The sequence below is a fragment of the Ochotona curzoniae genome, unplaced genomic scaffold (genome assembly GCF_017591425.1).
Source record: "Ochotona curzoniae isolate NIBS_2020 unplaced genomic scaffold, NIBS_Ocur_1.0 scaffold_4505, whole genome shotgun sequence".
In the NCBI taxonomy this organism is placed as follows: domain Eukaryota; kingdom Metazoa; phylum Chordata; class Mammalia; order Lagomorpha; family Ochotonidae; genus Ochotona; species Ochotona curzoniae.
In genome coordinates this window covers 23,563,051-23,582,324 of record NW_024467118.1, presented here as the reverse complement: position 1 = coordinate 23,582,324, position 19,274 = coordinate 23,563,051, and the positions used below count along the sequence as shown (strand labels likewise).

At 44.8% G+C, this 19,274-nt stretch overlaps 2 protein-coding genes across 4 annotated transcripts in view; one reads left to right on the top strand and one right to left on the bottom strand.

The window, feature by feature from the left end:
* Positions 1–1,089, top strand: part of UGDH (UDP-glucose 6-dehydrogenase) — a 29,448-nt gene extending 28,359 nt beyond the window's left edge. The window contains exon 12 of the mRNA XM_040966084.1: positions 38–1,089. Within this exon, the coding sequence (XP_040822018.1) occupies positions 38–148 (111 nt within the window). The 3' untranslated portion in view covers positions 149–1,089. The remainder of the gene's footprint in view (positions 1–37) is intronic.
* A 2,949-nt stretch (positions 1,090–4,038) lies between these two features.
* Positions 4,039–19,239, bottom strand: LIAS (lipoic acid synthetase). Of its 3 annotated transcripts, XM_040966121.1 has the most exons (11): positions 19,128–19,239; positions 17,712–17,884; positions 16,721–16,814; positions 15,548–15,628; positions 13,555–13,711; positions 13,412–13,469; positions 11,260–11,388; positions 9,017–9,162; positions 7,145–7,215; positions 6,298–6,409; positions 4,047–4,922 (listed from the first exon to the last, which is right to left on the bottom strand). In XM_040966121.1, exons 1-11 carry the CDS (start codon positions 19,170–19,172, stop codon positions 4,864–4,866), a joined length of 1,125 nt encoding a protein of 374 aa, XP_040822055.1. In that variant the 5' UTR covers positions 19,173–19,239; the 3' UTR covers positions 4,047–4,863. The 3 variants fall into 3 exon arrangements, with proteins under 3 accessions (XP_040822057.1, XP_040822056.1, XP_040822055.1); XM_040966122.1 differs by lacking the exon at positions 11,260–11,388 and having other exon boundaries at positions 4,042–4,922; XM_040966123.1 differs by lacking the exons at positions 13,412–13,469; positions 13,555–13,711; positions 16,721–16,814 and having other exon boundaries at positions 4,039–4,922.
* Between the last annotated feature and the right edge of the window lie 35 nt (positions 19,240–19,274).

Sequence of the window (19,274 nt, the reverse complement as noted above, 5' to 3'; positions counted from 1 at the left end):
AAGCCCTTCTGAGTGTCTTGTTTTTCCCTCCCTTCAGATTGAAACAATTGGCAAGAAGGTGTCTTCAAAGAGAATTCCATATGCTCCTTCTGGTGAAATTCCAAAGTTCAGTCTTCAGGATCCGCCTAATAAGAAACCTAAAGTGTAGACATGGCCGTCTGGGGGTTTTGATTTTTTTTTTTTTTTTTTGGTACTTCAGGATAGCAAATATCTATCTGATATTCAATGGTAAATGAACCAAGTGTTTTTAAGGAAAACTATTTTTTTAAATCATTAAATTTATATAAGCTGTATGGATATTAGAATATCTGGTAATAATGAATCTAGAATATTTTTTACATATTTTTGTAATGTTAGCTCAGATACTGGATTAGTGGAAAATAATCATGCTGGTTTTAATGACATCAATTTTGTAAAATGCAAATGATACTTTTTATTTTGCAAATCTACAGGCAGCACTTTAGTAACATATTATAAAGGAAAAGGCACTCTGGGTATTTTGAAGCCATGAAATTACTGTGACTTTGTAATGTAGTATGGTCTGATTAAAGTTCATTTTGTTCCCATGAGATAACGTTCCTGACTTAAGCTCCAAGATCATCACAGTTCATGTCATTTACTATTCAATATGAAGCTGTTCTCTAATTTGAACATAAAATTAATAGTACAGTCTCTCTCCTCTTTCTTATTTTCCTGTTATATTTGTAGTCCAAGAACCAAAAACATTTGTTACCTAGATTTTGCATATTTTATTTCTATTTGTAGTTGTAATCTCCCCATTCTTTAAATTAAAAAAATCCATATAGTCTCAGCTTAAAGTAGATTTTATAAATTACATGTAACATCATACTAAAATCGGAAGTTTTGTGTTTCCACCTGACTGATGTCTGGTTGACTTCTAAGTTCATCTTTGCAGGACTGCTTGCGTGTGGTCATTGCTGCAGTGTGTCAGAAGCCCGTGTGGCACTGCTCTGCAGGGAGCGGACACACTGCTCAACAGCTTTACAAATTCTGCTGTCCTGCAGGAAGAGAAAGCTGGGATTCAAGTGAGGACAGAGGCATCTGTATAAATAAAACATTCTGCACCAACAACCGTGTAGATGTGGTTTTTGGTACCAGTAACTCCTGAGTCACGGCGGTCTGGCATTAGGTGGGGGAGGAATGACAGCACTTAGTAGAGAAAGGGGTGTTACAGCGCTCCTTCAAATGATGTAAAGAGGGAGGGGATGTTTTTTTTCAGGCTTAGTCACTTATTTTCATTTATTTGAAGGGCAGAATGAGAGAGATCCTTGCATCCGCTGGTATTTTTATTGCTATTATTTATTCAGTATCTGTTGATAAAGATGTCAAGTTTCGTTGTAGAGGGATTTAAGGTTTTAAAATTCAGTTAAGTTATTTAAATGTGTACTGTGACTCCATTGCAGACAGGACAAGAGTTGCTAAGATTGTACAAGAATAATTAGGGCTTAAGATGCTTTTAATGATTAATACTAAACTTACTTATGTTAGTTTTTCTTAGACTAATGACCAAGCCCATATGAGGGTAAAACGTATAGTCAACTGCTTAGGGAAAGCTAAGGCAATGAATATTACTACTCTGCATTTTTTTAAAGATTTATTTATTTTTATTGGAAAGTCAGATAAACAAAGAGAAGGAGAGACAGAGAGGAAGATCTTCCGTTCGATGATTCACTCCCCAAGTGACTGCAATGGCCGGAGCTGAGCCAGTCTGAAGCCAGGAGTTTCTTCCAGGTCTCCCTGGGTGCAGGGTCCCAAGGCTTTGGGCCATTCTCCACTGCTTTCCCAGGCCACAAGCAGGGAGCTGGATGGAAAGCGGGGCAGCTGGCACATGAACTGGCACCCATATGGGATCCCAGGCACATGCAAGGTGTGGACTTGAGTCACTAGGCTACCATGCCGGGCCCTTTTTTTAAATTATTTTAATTTTTGTTTAAAAATACATACCAAATCTCAGCACGGCAGAGGTCACGGATGAGCTGCTTGTGCTGCCAGGTGTCGGTGTACTTCCTGCCCCGTCTGTGCATTTACACACACTTCTTACATATGCATCATCGTTTGGGAGGCCAAAGCCGTGTTCTGTCCTCCTTAAATCCAAGCCTGTGTGCTCTGGTAAAGCTGTGCAAGCGAGCGCACTCCACAGCAACATTCACCAAATGGGGGCCCAGTAAGAACCAGACACTCGGACACACTTGGTCACACACACTGTAGTCATGGGATAATTATCAGTGAGGCAGCAATGAAAGACTGAGTGACAAATCACTTTGACATTGCGATTCCACTTCAAAAACCAACATCTGTTATTTATCTTACAAGTTGCTGCATTAAATTTAACTGGAGGGCCCGGCATGGTAGCCTAGGGGCTAAAGTCCTTGCCTTGCACACGCCAGGATCCCATATGGGTGCCGGTTCCAGCAACTTTAAACAATTTTTTTTTAATTGCTATTAACCTTGTATTATGTGATACAGTTTTATAGGCACTGGGGATTCCCCCCACCCCTCCCATACCCCTCCCCCCCAGTGGATTCTTCCACCTTGCTGCATAACCACAGTTCAAGTTCAGTTGAGATTCCTTCATTGCAAGCATATACCTAGCATAAAGTCCAGCGTCTTATTGTCCAGATAAGTTCAGTGGCCTCTTGGGGAGACCTTCTCTGGTCTGAAGGTAGAGCTAACAGAGTAAAGTTCCGGTCAGTTAAAAGTTTTTTAAACTTTTAAAAAAAAGGTTTAACTGGGAAGAATGCTGGGATTGCAAGTGATACGTCTTAAGCTATTGTGTGTGTGATTATCACAGTGAAGATTTTTCTCCATATGGTGCAAAGAAAGGAATAAGCAGGCCACAGCAGCTAACCCAGGGCAGCACCTGTCACCCGTAGTTCATCCCAAGTGCACGTTGGCATGAGGCAGAACAGCTCCATGTTAGCATTCACTACTTTTTTTGTAGAAAATAACTACAGGGCCCGGCGCGGTGGCGCAAGTGGTTAAGTCCTCGCCTTGCACGCCCGGGATCCCATATGGGCGCTGGTTCTAATCCCGGCAGCCCCGCTTCCCTTCCAGCTCCATGCCTGTGGCCCGGGAAAACAGTCGAGGACAGCCCAAAGCTTTGGGACACTGCACCCGTGTGGGAGACCCGGAAGAGGCTCCTGGCTTCGGACCGGCATAGTATCGGCCCGTTGCGCTCACTTGGGGAGTGAATCATCGGACGGAAGATCTTCCTCTCTGTATCTCCTCTCTGTATATCCGCCTTTCCAATAAAAAAAAAATAATAAAAATAAATCTTTAAAAAAAAAGAAAATAACTACAAATCTGAAGTCATAACATACATTTTTGCTAATAAAGCATCATTTAAATTATTTCTCATTGGGGTTTTATTGTTTCATCTGACAAAGTGAATCTCCTGCCACACATGTTTCATTATCGGTGTTATGCATTTTGGAAAAGTACTAAATAGTAGGAAATAATGTAGATTGCGTCATAAAGCCACAGTCTGAAAAAGCAAGCCACTTTTCCTGTGGAACAAGTTTTTAGGTGGCTATAATGTTCAAAAAGTTGATGGGGTTTAAATGCGTGCACTACAGTTTATTAGGATCTGTAAGGAAAACACATAACCCTTCTCTAGGTTAAATTAAAATGTAACTGGGCCCAGCGCGGTGGCGCAAGTGGTTAAGGTCCTCGCCTTGTAAGCCCGGATCCCATATGGGCGCCGGTTCTAATCCCGGCAGCCCCGCTTCCCTTCCAGCTCCCTGCCTGTGGCCCGGGAAAGCAGTCGAGGATGGCCCAAAACTTTGGGACCCTGCACCCGTGTGGGAGACCTGGAAGAGGCTCCTGGCTTCGGATCGGCATAGCATTGGCCGTTGCGCTCACTTGGGGAGTGAATCATCGGATGGAAGATCTTCCTCTCTGTCTCTCCTCTCTGTATATCCGCCTTTCCAATAAAAATAATAATAATAATAATAATAATAAATCTTTAAAAATTAAAATGTAACTAATTTCCAGCTATGCATTACTTGGATAACGAACACTGGTATTTTTATTTAAGCATTCCAAAAAGAAAATTGACTGTACATATTTTACAGTAGAGCAGCATAATTTTTCCTTTGTGTGATATAGACTAAGCAGAAAAACAGGACTTGGGGTCAAAAGAATATGAATTTGTTGGAAAGAAATGCCTTTTTTGGGTTATTCCTATCATATAATACACTTCAGCAGAGGAAAAAAAAGAGTAAACATGTAAGACGGCGCAGCAGATTTAGGAAGCTGCTGCAAACAAGGCCTGGCCTGTAGCCGCCGTCCTGGGGCAGGGCTCGCGTCCCAGGAGCTCGGCGTCCCAGGAGCGCTGCCGAGTGCTCAGTGGGCAGCTCCCTGGCAGGGTCTGAAGCAGTTTCACCCACTCCAAGAACCAACATCCAAAATTCTAAACCTTTTTCCAGTTACTCCGCTAATGTCCCAGGCTCCTCCGTGTTGCTTGTTTCACCAGCTTAGCACAGAGGCGTTGTGTTTACAGCAATGATGACGGGGTATTAATCACAGTGGCTTGAAAATCCTTCAGGAAGTCTTTAATGTATTTCCACATTAACCAAATAGCAAAATTCTTAAAATGGTTTATGATTAAATCACAGCAAGTAAGAGCTTATTAGGACAAAGATAGGCTAAAAAGTCACATGAATTACTATAACGAAATAAATATGGCTTACTGATTTTTTTGTAAAACAAAAAATTGAAGTCCATCCACTGAAGGCTAGGCATTCTGGATCCACAACTGGTACCAACTGCAAGCAAATGTTTTTTTTTGTTTGGATTGGGTTTTTTTTTGTGTGTGTGTGTGTGTGATCCTGAAAGTCTTCTTTATGGTTTAGAAGGCTTTTGTTTCCTTTTAGTCACTAAATTTTTCAGGAAAAATTCACCTATTTAGGAACAAGGAAAAGAAGAAAATTATCAGGAGACTCCGCAATACACTTGTGTTTCCCTTCTAGGAAGACATAATTTTACTGACATTTCTCTTTTCTCTAAAATGAATGGTTGGAGGTTGTGTTGTGGCACAGTCAGTTGGGCTGTCACTTATAACACTGAAACCACATGCAGGCCCTGGTTCAAGTCCTGGCTGCTCCACTTCCAATCCAGTTCCCTAATAATGTAACTGGGAAAGCAGCAGAAGATAGCCTGGGCCCCTGCATCCACGTGGAAAACCAAGGAGAAAGCTCCTGGATCCTGGCTTTGGACCAGCCCAGCTCCAGCCACTGAGGGTGTTTGGGAAATGAGCCAACGGAAGGAAGACAACATCCCCACTCCCAACACACACACCTCTTTTTCTCTCTCCCTCTCTGTATAATTGCCTTTCAACTAAATAAAATAAATATTGAAAAAAAAATACTAATTAAAATAAGTAAAATTCAGCCCCAGAGGCGTGGCCTAGCGGCTAAAGTCCTCGCCTTGAACACGCCAGGATCCCATATGGGTGCTGGTTCTAATCCCGGCAGCTCCACTTCCCATCCAGCTCCCTGCCTGTGGCCTAAGTGCAAAGCCTTGGGACCCTGCACCCCTGTGGGAGACCTGGAGGAGGTTCCTGGTTCCCGGCTTCAGATCAGCAAAGTACTAGCCATTGCGCTCACTTGGGGAGTGAATCATTGGACAGAAGATCTTCCTCTCTGTCTCTCCTCCTGTCTGTATATCTGACTTTGCAATAAAATAAATAAATCTTACCAAAAAAAAGTAAAATTCCAAAAGTAAAAAAATTGCATGTATCAACTGAAACCACTAAAAACTTCTACCAGGAGAAATAATACGATATGCTGAATTCTTTTTTGTTGCTTCTGAGGGTAAAAATGCAGAGATTGGCGGGCCAACGAGCACACTACCGAATTCTTCTCAGTGCTTCCCTGGATCTGGAACTGGGAGGCCCGAGGCTGCAGGTGCCATCATTTTCAAACGAACAGACATCTTTCAGAAAGCCATATTATACACCTGACGTGCTTTGTCATCTCAGAATACACTACAACTAAATCCACCCAAAATACCATAAGCTGAAAGCTGCTTTTACACAGCTGTTGAGTTATAGAAGGAGAGGGAGCTGGTTTATTGAACAATGAGGTTGAGGCGAAGCCTTCCCTTAATGTGACAATAGGAGCCACATGGAGCAAAGCTCCTTAAGATGGGCCAGACACACCCAGCCTGCGACAGCCACGGCTACGAGGGTCTGCCCAGGAGGGAGGTGGTCTGGGGCAGAACCTGCTGCGGGAAGTTAATGGCCTCCATGAGAGCACCTGCTGCGCTATAACTCACCTGCTTTGTATGAAGAACGCACCAAAGGGCCACTTGCTGTGTAATGAAACCCAAGTTCATTTCCTACTTTTTCCCAGTATTTGAACTTTTCAGGAGTAACATACTCTTCAACCTAGACAGAAATAATTCCATTAGGTAAAATATTAGGATTACCCTAATTAATTCTGATTTGATAGAAAGCCACTATTTATGTATTCACAATGGCTTTCCCTTCCTCCCCTAGGCAGGACCCTCTGCCAGGCTTTCTTCTCCCTCCTCACTGACCAGGTCTCTACTGGTTACCAGTTGGTCAGTCCATCAGAAGGTGGACGAGAGGGAATGGTGTACTACGTCAGCTGTTCAGAGGACGGAGGGAGCCAATGAGATTGCGCCTTCCCTTCATTGATTACCAGGCCTGATTGAGAACCGGCTCTGTGGGTTCCTGAAGTCAGACCCTCTCACGCATCTAACACCCCCCTTAGCACTGTGACTGGCAGAGTCGCCTCTCAACACCAGTTTCCTGGAGGAATGGATGTCAGTTACAGAAACAGAAACACTGGTTTCCTAACTTCCCCTCTGCCTCTCCTGTAATTCTAAGACAAGTCCACCGATCACCAAGTGTGAATGAGCACAATTTTCCAACTTCCTCCTGCTTTTTCTACAGGTTAACTTCAGTTGTACAATGGGGGGAGGCGAGGACAGCCAAGAAGCCCAAGAGTAGCTGGTTTCCATAGATAATAGAAACTGGGACTTACAAATATACACGAAACATTATACTAAAAAGCCTACAGTTTCCGAATGTACCTGTGGGCAATGATGATTTAATTCAAATTACCCAGAAGTATTTATCAATTCAAGATAAGAGTACCTTAAGGTGACGCTTTGTTGGCTGCATATATTGCCCTAAAGTTAAACAATCCACATCTGCTTCACGGAGCGCTAGGGGGAAAAAAGCACAGATTCCATGAGCAGACATTTTTATAAAGTTAAGGCGTAGATTTAGCGTGCAAGTCTGGCCTAGCAGTTATGATGAAAGATGCACTTGTACCATACTGGGGGGCTTGGGTTTGATTCCCGCCTCCAACTCCTGACTCCCTCTCCATGCTAATGCAGACCCTAGGGGGCAGTAGTGAGGGTTCAAATAACAGTTCCTGCTACCCACATGGGCCCACTGCCAGCCCTAGCTGTTTACGACATTCAGGGAATGAACCAGCAGATGGGAACTCTCTCAAATGAAGAAAAACTATGGATGTAAATATAATGTTCCCTGAGGAATGTTTTGGCACTGTGTGAAGTTTATGCTAATCTGTAATCCTCAAGCTGGGTTACATGTAGTCATTCACAAATACATGTGTCAGGGACTGCGGAAGGCCTGAAAAAGGAAGACTAATACAGGCATGTGGGCGGACAGAGACAAGGACAAGAACGTCTCCTGCCATGGGACACCCACTCACACAGGAGCTGGCTAGGCACAAGAGGTGAGGGGAATGTGAACACTACGAAGCCTGAAAACAACCATGATACAGACCACACATGCTGTTTTTGGCTTGTATTCCCTAGGTAGGACAGGCAACAGGGAGATGGAACTTGTCCTCTGGCCTATCAGAATCTAATAATAAACTATATGCACTGATTGAATAAAGAACAATTTTTAATTACTATTTGAGCTGACCACTCTCTGAGTCACTAAATCACAATGGCATCTTAAAAGAGTTAGTGGAAAAATAAAGGATAAATCCACAAGACAGCATTTGGCATAGTGCTTCAGGAGGCATCACGGGAAATTTGCATCCCATAATGGAGTGCTGGGTTTGAGCGAGGCGCTCGTCCTGATCCCAGCCGCCCCAGGAGGCAGCCAGTGAGGGCTCGAGGAACTGGATCCATGCCAGCCACATGGGACACCCACGAGTTCCCGGCTCCTGGATCAGCCTCAGGTGCTGTGGCTATTCTGACAGTAAACCAACAGATGAGGGACTGAGCTCTTCAAATAAGTCAAATAACAACTTGTTAAAACCTTGGAGAGATATACAGTCACTTTATAATACGTATTTTCCATGAATCTCCCAAAGACCTTATGTAACTCCAAGTAGGCCAAAGACTCCCATGTAAAATAAAAACTTTGACATTTAAAGGATTACAGAAGAGCAAGAATCACATAGCAGGGGGCTTGTGGGATCAGGATTCAGGCAAATCCAAAGACGCACCAGGTCATGTGTCAAGGTTACAAGCTATCCCTCCTCAGAGGCCTAGACTGGTGCTAATTCTTTATGCATCACAGCATCTGGGTCTGAAAAGCTGTCCAGGGACAGAAAGAGGAAGATGCAGGAAAGTACGTTTCACTGGGTGGGGAGTAAATGGACACGGATTTCCTTCGTGTGTGCCACTCTGTGCAGTTCTAAGAACACACACGTCCTTTCCTTGTTTCCGCTGCCATGCACAGCCGCACACTGTGCTCGGGGGCTCGGGCCCTGAGCCCACAGAGGGCAAGTGCATCGGGGTCTTGCCAGGAGCCTCCTGTTGGAACTCTACAACAGGGCTGCGAGCCTTTATTTGGCCATGGACCATTTACATATTTATGGCTTCATTCACAGGCCACAGAAAATTATCAACGTTCAGATTAGCCTGCTGTAGAGTTACTACATTTCAGGTCCTGCCTGTGGTTGCCTGGAAGGGCCAGATCACATGATTTCATGGACCTGCTGAAGCAAATGGAAAAGACTTTGTTTCACAATTTCTTTACCTTTCATGGTCGCATACACTTGCTCATCACTCTCGCCTAAACCCAACATTATAGATGTTTTAGAAATAACATCAGGCTGAACCTCCTTGGCATGTTTCAGGACACGTAGGGACTGGTCGAAATTCGCCCGCGGATCTCGAACTTTCCTGGGAAAACAGCAGGGCCACAGTCAGCAGGAGTAATTACAAGTTGGACCAAGAACACAGTTATGCAAACCACCTGAAAGACCAGAAAAGCCCATCGCGGCCATGAAGTTACACCACATGGCTCCGTGGCGGCTCTGGTGCAGACACAGGGCTGCAGACGAAGGGGAGGAAAGGAGGCCCCAGGGCGCTCCCTGCTTCTTTCATTTTTAAGCTCTCACAAGCTTAGAGCTAAGAAAACAGGAAAGGAAAAAGTCATTTCAGGTTTATGCAAAAAACCAGAATGCTGTGACTAGAAATGAATGATTGTGAGTGAAAGGCAAAGAAGGGGGAAAGAATGGAAGGCAGACAATTCGACACTAAACAAAGAGAAAAACCATCTGCACCCGCAGTTCAGGGAGCTCAAACTTTCACGTTCCATTCTTTCCTAAAGACTTAGCTGCCCTCTGCTGGCAAGTACATGACACTGCCTTTGCTTGGGTAAAGAAATGCATGCTTCTGGAATTTTCACTGGAAAGGATAATGTTTCTTAAGTGAAACCAGGAAACTTGCACCCACTGCTGGTGACATCATGGCACAGGCTCCACGCTGGACCTTCAGTGATGGCCAAACCACCACAGCCTAAACAACAACAGGCCAAAGGCCAGGAAGCCGCTGATGTCAATGTAGCACTTATTTGAATTCAAAGGCAGCTGTATTTTCCCTAACTGATCAGATTGCTTTAAATCTGACATTAGACCACAAGAAACAAAAGCAGCACATACATTAATTTAGAAACAAGCAACCAAATACTTATTGTTTTTAGAGCATCTCACTACTGCATTTAAGCTATGCTCCTGCAGGTTTATGACTTCATGGAAATACTGCTTGTTTACTGTTAACTTCGTGAGGTTCTATGACAGAATAATGTGCAGAATCAAATAAAATCACTACTAAATAGTTTATCAAAGTTAAAGGAAAGGAACAATGTTATCTTGCCTTAAGTGTAAAATTTTTTTTCTGAAACTTGAATATATTCATCATGAGGAACAATAGTCCTTAAGTACATATAACTATTAACGGTATTAGGCAGCATAAAGAAAAAGTGTCAATAAGAAAAATATTTTAAAATGCAGTGAGCAACACCTCTGCACCACTATTCCCTGCAGAAGAATCTCCCGTGTGCTTCACCGTGTGCAGAGTGGGGTCGGCACGGGGCTCAGCAGGGAGGACACTGCTTGGTGCTGCCAGCATTCTGGTGTGGTGCCTTAAGCCACTGCCTGAGACACCGCCCATCCGTATGGGCAGACGCTCCTGTCCCAGCTGTTGCACTTCCTGGCCAGCTCCCTGTTAACAGCCTGGAAAAAAAAAAAAAAAAAACAAAGATGGCACTAATGATTTGGCTCTGGCTTCAGTCTGGCCCAGCCCTGGCTCGTATAGCCATTTGGGGAGTGAACCAGCAGATGGGAGATCTCTGTATCCCCGCTTCTCTCTCTCTGTAACTCTGCCTTCCAAACAAACCAATCTTGAGAGAGACACAGAACACACTGCTGGGGACTGCGCCGCTCCCCTGCAGAGCGTCTGGGTTCAGTCTCCAGCTCTGCTTCTGACATGAGCTTCCTGCTTGTGTGCAGGCAGCAGACCATGGCCAGGTACTTGGGTCCCTATTTCCCACACAGGAGGCACCCCTTCCCAAGAATCTACTTCCCAGCTTTGGCCTGGATGAATCCCAGTGCTCCAGGTACCTGGGTAATAGAAAAGCTCTGTGTATGTGTGTGTACCTTTGAAATGAAAATGTAGATAAATAGTTTAAATCCCCACACAGACACATACTAAGTTAACAGCATCACTTAGCACTCACGCCTTAGTGTCTATATTTACATACATCCAGAAAGATAAACAGCACAATGTGAAGGAGATACACGAGTGGGGGAACCCTGAGAGGTGTTGCATTGGCTAACTTCCTGACGTTCCTATATTCATTTGGGGCTTATTTAAAAAGGAAAGAATTCCTTCTGCCATGCTGGCCACTAGGGCAAACAGAAACATACAAGGAATGTATGGAGAGCTCATAGCATCTTTCAAGCCTCCTAAGTTCCCAGCTTGCTCTGTGCCAGTCACCTCTGTAATTCCGGAACTGTTTCTATGTTATGTGCATACACGTCCAATCCTGACAGAGCAACTTTCTCTATCGCTTTCAGATCTCCGCGGAAATCAGGGGTGAGACATTCCACAAGAATCTTGGGATTCCTAGGAGGGAAGAAGACAACTATCAAACTGTAGACCGTTCAGAATCTGCTGTAACTCAGTAATGTTAGCACTTCCCCAAGAAAACATGAACATACAAATGTTCATGCATGAAGTACTGTATCAAAAGGTAGTAATCAAAACAAAATCCCAGAACACCAAATGATATGAATAAGATATTTAAAACACATCCGCAATACTGGTGCTATGCAGTAACCGGTGAAGCCGCTGTCTGTAAGGTGGGCATCCATACGGACATCGGTTCAAATCCCAGCTTGTCCATTTCCCATCCATCTCCCTGCTTGTGCACCTGGGAAAGCAGCAGAAGAGGGCCCAAGTGCTCGGCCCATGTACCCATGCATGACACCCAGGAGAAGCTCCAGGCTCCTGGCGTTGGACTAGCCCAGCTCCATCACTGCGGCCTTTTGAGGAATAAACCTGTACGTAGATCTGTTTCTCCATCTTTCAAATAAACAAAATAAACCTTAAAAAAAAAAAACAAACCCACATGTATCTCCATGTAAATAATCAAGACAAATTTTCAGACTATCTAGAGTTTGAGTATGTTTTTAAAAAGTAAGCTTATTTCAAAGAATTGAAAGATGAACTACTAAAACATCAGTTCAAAAAAAGTTTAAATTGGGACATTTCAAAGGTGAATGCAAGTATTATTTGGTATCATTTGTCTCAGCTTAGATAACTTTTACAATTCATTATATAGTACCCCTTCTTCCCTTCCTTTGGGCAGAGAGGTCACAAGAACCAGGATCCAGGATTGCTGAGTCATGGGCTTCGCATCAATGAAGTGCAAGCTAAGCATGAATCTGCCTAGTCATACTGCCGCGTCTCCCCCAGCTGAGACAGCAGCGCATGAACTAGGTCACACAGCCCTTCCCTCGGAAACTCACTGGACTGGGACAGCTGAAACATCTGTTCACAGGCCCAGGGCAAAGCATCTACAGCTCCTGGGAGAGAACAGAGAGACGGCCTGGCAGGCCCTCGCCTCCACAGCAGATGTGGACCGGCACGTTATCAGGTAAGTCAGTGTCCGCAGAGTGTGACGCCTTAGTGCCCACTGAAACACATTTAGGGGGCTGCTCGCAAATTCCACCTTCAAACACCCTATTAAAACAACAAACTAAATTTGGGAATCACTTAGGAAGACATTTAATAAATGTGCTAGACATCAGACTTTCACTGGGTTGTGGGAAGTTTAGCATAGCTCTTTTTAAATGCAAGGGATGCAGATATTAACAAAGATGTGGATTATGGGGAAAATTCTAAGGGCATATAAATATGGTTGGGAAATTTGTATCAGAACTTATAAATCTGAGCAATGTTGCAGCTTATCTCATCCTGACATTTTTGGATGATGATTTCTTAAAAATCAAAACTAACAGGCCCAGCACAGTAGCCTAGTAGCTAAATCCTTGCCCTGCATGTGCAGGGAACCCATATGTGTGCTGGTTTGTATCCTGGCAGCCCCACTTCCCATCCAGCCTCCTGGTCGTGGCCTGGGAAAGCAGTCAAGGGCGGCACAAGGCCCTGGGACCCTGACACCAGCGTGGGAGACCCAGAAGAAGCTCCTGGCTTCGGGTTGGCTCAGCTCTGGGTTGTTGAGCCACTTGGGGAGTGAAACAACAGATGGAAGATCTTTCTATCTTTCCTTCTTTCTGTAAATCTGACTTTCTAATAAAATAGATAAATCTTTAAAAACAATTTAATACTAATAAGACTGAGATTTTAAACTTCTCAAAGAAAATGACTCAAAGTTTAAACTAATACTTCAGTGCAAACCACAGCAGGGTTCAAAGAACTAACAGGCCGCACATAGGCTCGTGCCACGGAATCCCTAGAGTCTTCTGCAGAAACACTGATCTGTGCTGGCATATGCACTGTTCCTGCAGGGCGAGTGTGTGATTGCCCACAGGCCACTGGAAATCACTGGCAACACCTCAGATAAAGAACTGAATGTACAGGAACCCCAAAATGTCTCCATCTGATGCACAAAGGCAAAAATCAGTACCTTTCCTTAATGCAGGACACAGTCTTCGCAATGTGCTCAGCCCCGCCATCAGGCACATCTAGAAAGAAACAGACATGCACTCAAGGCTACTTGACAATTTTGCCCAAGCCAGTTTCCAGCGGAGGCCAGGAGGTCGCACTAACCATCTCGGTCCACGGAGGTCAGGACGACGTAGTCGAGGCCCCACTCTGCGATGGCCTTGGCAGTGTTGTAGGGCTCGCTGGCATCCAGCGGAGGAGGATTCCTGGCAGTCTTGACAGAACAAAACCTGCAACCTCTGGTACATGTGTCGCCCATTAGCTGGAACAGAAACGTTAACAATTCAGCCAAGTAGATCATCTTCACCAACATAATATTTTGAAAGAATATAGCAGGCTTCAAAGAATGCACACAACTGAGAATGAATGTATACGATAAAAGTAGAAAAAGAGTAACAGTCAACTCAGAATTGAGAATAGTGTGGGGGCAGTGTGCAGTGGCTTACTGGCTAATCCTCCTCTCGTGACTGCTGGGATTCCCACATGGATTCCAGTTCGTGTCCCAGCTGCTCCCATCCAGCTCCCTGCTGATAGCCTTGGAAGGCCGCAGAGGATGGCCCAAAACCTTGGGACCCTGTACACCTGTGGGAGACCCAAAAGAAGCTCCTGGCTCCTGGGTTTGGACTGGCTCAGCTCTGGCCATTTGAGGAGTGAACCAGTGGATGGAAGATCTTTCACTCTGTAAATCTGCCTTTTCAATCAAAATAAATACACTGTAAAGGAACGAAGCAAGAATATAGTGTTGGGGTTGAAGCTGTGGTGCAGCACATTAAGCTGATGCGTACAGTGTTGGCTTCTCATATGGGTTCCAGCTCAAGACCCGCCTCCCATCCAGCTTGCCACTGACGTTCTTGAGCTAGCAGATGAGCCGAGTACTCGGGCCCTTACGCCCATTCAGGAAACCTGAAAGATTTGTTTCCTGGCTTCAGAAATAGTTCTTTCTTTTTCATTTACTTTTTTTTTCCAGGCAGCCATCCGAAACACGTTCTGAGTTGCAGATTTTTTTTTTCAGATTCTTTTATTTATTTGTTTTTATTGGAAAGGCAGATATACAAAGAAAAGGAAAGACAGAGAGATCTTCCATCTACTGGTTCGCTCCCCAAGTATAGCCACAACGACAAGAACTGAGCCAATCCAAAGCCAGGAGTCAGGAGCTTCTACTGGGTCTCCCACACAGGTGCAGGATCACAAGACTTTGAGCCATCCTCGACTGCTTTCCCAGGCCACAAACAGGGAGCTGCGTGGGAAGTGGAGCAGCTGGGATATGAATCAGTGCCCAAATGGGATCCTGGCGCATGCAAGGTGAGGATTTAGCTACTAGGCCGTTGTGTAGGGGCTCCATAATAGCCATTTTAGTGAATCGGTAGATGGAAGATCTCTCTCTGTATCTCTCTTTCCTCCCATCTCTCTATAGCTGACTTTGAAATAAATCTCTCTCTTTATAAACATGATAGTAATGTTAGAAGAGGAAAGGGGGAGGAATGGGAAAGGACATAAAAATGTAACAATTGGATCCTGGACGGTGGTTTTAGTACAGTGGCTAAGGTACCATTTGACAAAGCCACATTCCTCAGAGGGCCTGGGTTCAGGGCCTGGATCCGCTTCCAGTTCTGGCTTCCTGCTAATTGTGCATGCTGCGAGGCAGTGAGTGATGGTCCTTGCTCAGCGTCACTCATGTAGGAGACCCACAGAAGTTCCCAGCTCCTGGCTCCTGGTGTCGAAGCATTTGGGGAGTGAATCAGTGGGGGCAAGCTTTGTCTGTCTTATCTCTCTTTTAAACAAACAAAATTTAAACATAATAAAAATGAGATTCTAACGCACAGTTACCCGAGTACACAGCAAGGTTGAAAGGTATTCGTAACGAGCAAGCCCTGTAGTATAACAGGTTAAGCTGCAGCTTGCACTGCTGGCATTCCATATGGGCAACAGTTCAAGCCCCACCTCCTTCCCAGGTCCAGCTTCTTCATTCTTTTTCATAAACTCTTATGTGAAATGTAACTTCTAATCAGAGACCCCTAAGATGCATTTTTTAAGAGAAAGATAAGAATATTCCCTCCCAGTTTCCAGACCAAGACTCTGAGGTCGCGGCTGGCCTCACCATGATTGTGGCTGTGGCAGTGGCATACTCGCCCCCTCCCCAGCACTCTCCAATGTTGGGACACCGGGCCTCCTCACACACCTGTGGGTAGAAGCAAACAGAACACAAGCAGGCTGCCAGCACTGAACAGTCAGCGATTACACACCCAGAAAAAATGATCTATTTGAGAAAACAGAGCATTAAATACCTAAATACTCCCCAAATACCCACAACGGCAGGACTGGGTGAGGCTGAAGCCAGGAGCCCAAGGCTCCATCGAGGTCTCCCATGTGTGGGGCTCAGTCACCTGAGCCCAGGCAGCTGAGCCATCTCCTGCTCTCTCCCAGGAGCACACTACCTGGGTGGGAAGGAGAAACTGCGGCTTCAATAGCACACTCCAATATAGGATGTGGGTGTCTGAAGAAGGGGTCCAACCTGCTGCCAATGCTGTGGCACAGAGGTTAAAGCTCCTACCTGCAGTGCTGGCACTCCTATAGGAGTAAATTTGAGTCTTGGCTACTCCACTTCCAACCCAGCTTCTGGCTAACATGCCTAGAAATGCTGTGGAGGCTGGTCCAAATGCTTAGGTCTTTGCACCCACGTGGGACACCTAGAAAAACCTCAGCTCCTGGCTATGGCCCCTCCTAGCTCCAGCTGTTGAAGCCAAGAGAGGAGCAAGCCTAGGGCTGGAAGAGCTCTGTCTCTCCCCCATCTCTGTAACTCTGCCTTTCAGATTAAAATACATACATACATATATATATGTATATATGATTTAAGAATGCCAACTTGAAAATTGAAAACTATATAAAAAATATAAAGAGATATATACTATCATCTAAAGTGGGGACATTTATATTTGCGGTTGTGCATATGACATTCTCATTTTAATTTTATAATTTTGTACTTTTCCCAACAAATACAAATAATATAAAACAAACAAAAAGCTGTTCCCCATGTTCCCAAGAAAAGTTTGTATTTTTTGTACCATTAAATACATACAACAAGATAACTTCCTTTCATATTTCTTATAGAAAAAAAATATTTTAAATGAATTTTCATTACTGATGGTAAAATGTTCACTTAACACCTTTATTTTCTTTGCTGTAATTTACATACTTATTATTTTTAAATTAAAAATAGGTAGAAACAATAGAGTCTTCACAAAAAGGGACAGCTGCTACTTTGGTAACTCACAGTATGCAGGTTTAAGTTCCGCAGTGTATTTTTTAGTTTGTTGTAGTTTTTCCCCATGGGGATCTCAGTCTTCAGCCACGGAGGCAGCCTCAGCCTAAAGAAAGGCAAACGCGATTCTGTCAGCAGATCTGCAGCCAAGCACTCACCGCTCAGGTCATTCTGCTCTATCACAATGCCCAGTTAAACTTTTTCCCATATTTCTGTAGTCATTCTTCTAATTTCCATCATAGAACTAAGAAGAAAAAGTCAAATTTAGACTCCCTCAGGCAATTCTAGCAAACACCAACAAGAGAGTTTAACAGTCTATCTTTTCACAAAGACACAGGGCTACATCATCCTCACCACAGAATGGGAAAGGTTTTGAATACGTCCCCCTGCCTGCCCCATGAACAAGGCTGCCAAGAGGTCCTACCTGTATCCTGAGCCACGAGGGCTCCCACTGGGCCTGCTCTGCCACAGCCTGCATTTCATGCTGCTTACTAAATGGGAAAAAACTAACAGTCGGAGCAGAGCTGACTTCTCCTGACTTGGGGTCTAGATGCTGCTGGACAAAGTGTCTGCCCTCTCCATGGACTGCCCGCCACCTTCTAAAGTGAGGCAAGGCATCCTGAGGGCCTGGGTGAACCAGGAGGAGCAGAAGTTCAATTACCAGCCAATCACAAGTCAAAGTTAATCGAGGTCTAATGCATCAGTAGCAAAGTGTGAACCTTCCCTTCTCTCAAGAGAGTTGATGCTGGGGGGGAAACAGGGAGGTGGCACAGGAAGGTGCCTAGACTCAGGAAAGCTAAAGAAAATTCACGACAGCCCACAGAGAAAGAGCTCAGCAAGAGTTCAGTCACTAAACTCAGTCATTTGTTCTATGTTCAGGTATTCTTGTCAAGATTTCATCTACATGTGGTTAATCTGAAATTACAAAGATACTCCAGAGCTTGTTTATAGCCGAACACCAATGCGTGAGGAAGCAAAGGGAGACTAGAATGAATTCAGTTACCGCTCTCCTTTCTGGCGTTTCAAGTTCCCTTTATATTCATCCCAGGTGCTCTTATCTGCAAGATCGCCAGATAGGAAATCTTGAAGGTCTGGTCCATTCTGCAGAAATGCCTTCTTTTTATTTGGCAGGGAACTTAATGCTCTGACAGGGCTGTACAAACATCTTCCAAAAACCTGAAGAAAAAGTTCATTGTGACACTCATTTGACGGGTTCTCGATCAATCGAACTTAATAAGCACTTACAATTCAGAAAAGGGGAAGGTAAAACCAGAAAACTGTGTCAAACTCCTGAGGCGCTTCGATGGCCTAGAATCTAAGACAAAAGATGACATATCTAACGGAAACAATTCTTTGTGGCATTATGGAACATCTGGAGGAGTCCAACACCTCACATTTCACATACTTCCCTTAACGATCACTGTTCTGTCTAAGCTAATTTCAAAGGCAGGAACATAGGGTAACTTTGTATCCCCGGCCTAAAGCAGGGCTAGGGAAAAAGAATAAACCTGTCTTTAGGTTCTGCATAAAACCTAAACGGTTAAAATATAGAGGTTCCAGAAAACTGATAGATGGGACCCCCAAACTGATGTTTTCAAGGTCTGTGATTCACTCCGTCTGAAATGGCTTCCACATCTGAACGGTCGTGCACAGCAGAGGATACACAACACAGCGCAAAAAACAAACAAACAAACAAAAACACGAGTCCATGAATTCAACACGCAGTTAGGGACTGTCAGGGTGCCTGCAGTCCCAGGAGACAGACGTGCACGACTTCCTGACAGCCACAGTGTGTCTGATACATGGGGGGGTGGGGGGAACACAATAAACACAGGACACAAACCACTCAACTCAGAAAATTAATCAATTAATTAAAAAGCTCTGGGGGGGGCCCCTGCGTGGTAGCATAGTGCTAAAGTCCCCGCCTTGCACACGCTGGGATTCATAGGGATGCCGGTTCTCAGCTGCTCCACTTCCCATCCAGCTCACTGCTTGTGGCCTGGGAAAGCAGTCGAGGACGGCCCAAAACCTTGGGACCCTGCACTCGCGTGGGAGACCCGGAAGAGCTCCTGGCTTTGGATCAGCTCAGCACCAGCCGTTGTGGCCTCTTGGGATGAAGATCTCATCGGACGGAAGATCTTCCTCTCTGTCTCTCCTCCCCCGTGTATATCTGACTTTGCAATAAAAAAATAAAAAATGAATCTTAAAAAAACAAAAAAGCCCTAGGTGCCGGCCCAGAGAGGCTTTCAGACAATCTACTTCACGGGAGTGTAGGGAGCATTCCGTAAGGGATTACTTGGAAAAGTCTCCAGTAATGTCTGTGGTGAATCAACGAGCACAGGCTTTTACTACGGGGCGCTCTGAAGGGAAGGGAACCCTACACGCGACATCCGCCCTTTGCTCGCCCCGCACCGCTCACCCGAGACCCCAGGGTGCGGGCGGCGTCCCCGCAGCGTAGAGACATTCCCTTCCCAGCCTTGACAGGACCGAGGAACTCACAATAACACGGCAAAAGACGGGCTGACACCACGTCGCCCGGCTGATGACGAAATCCTGAGCCGGGACA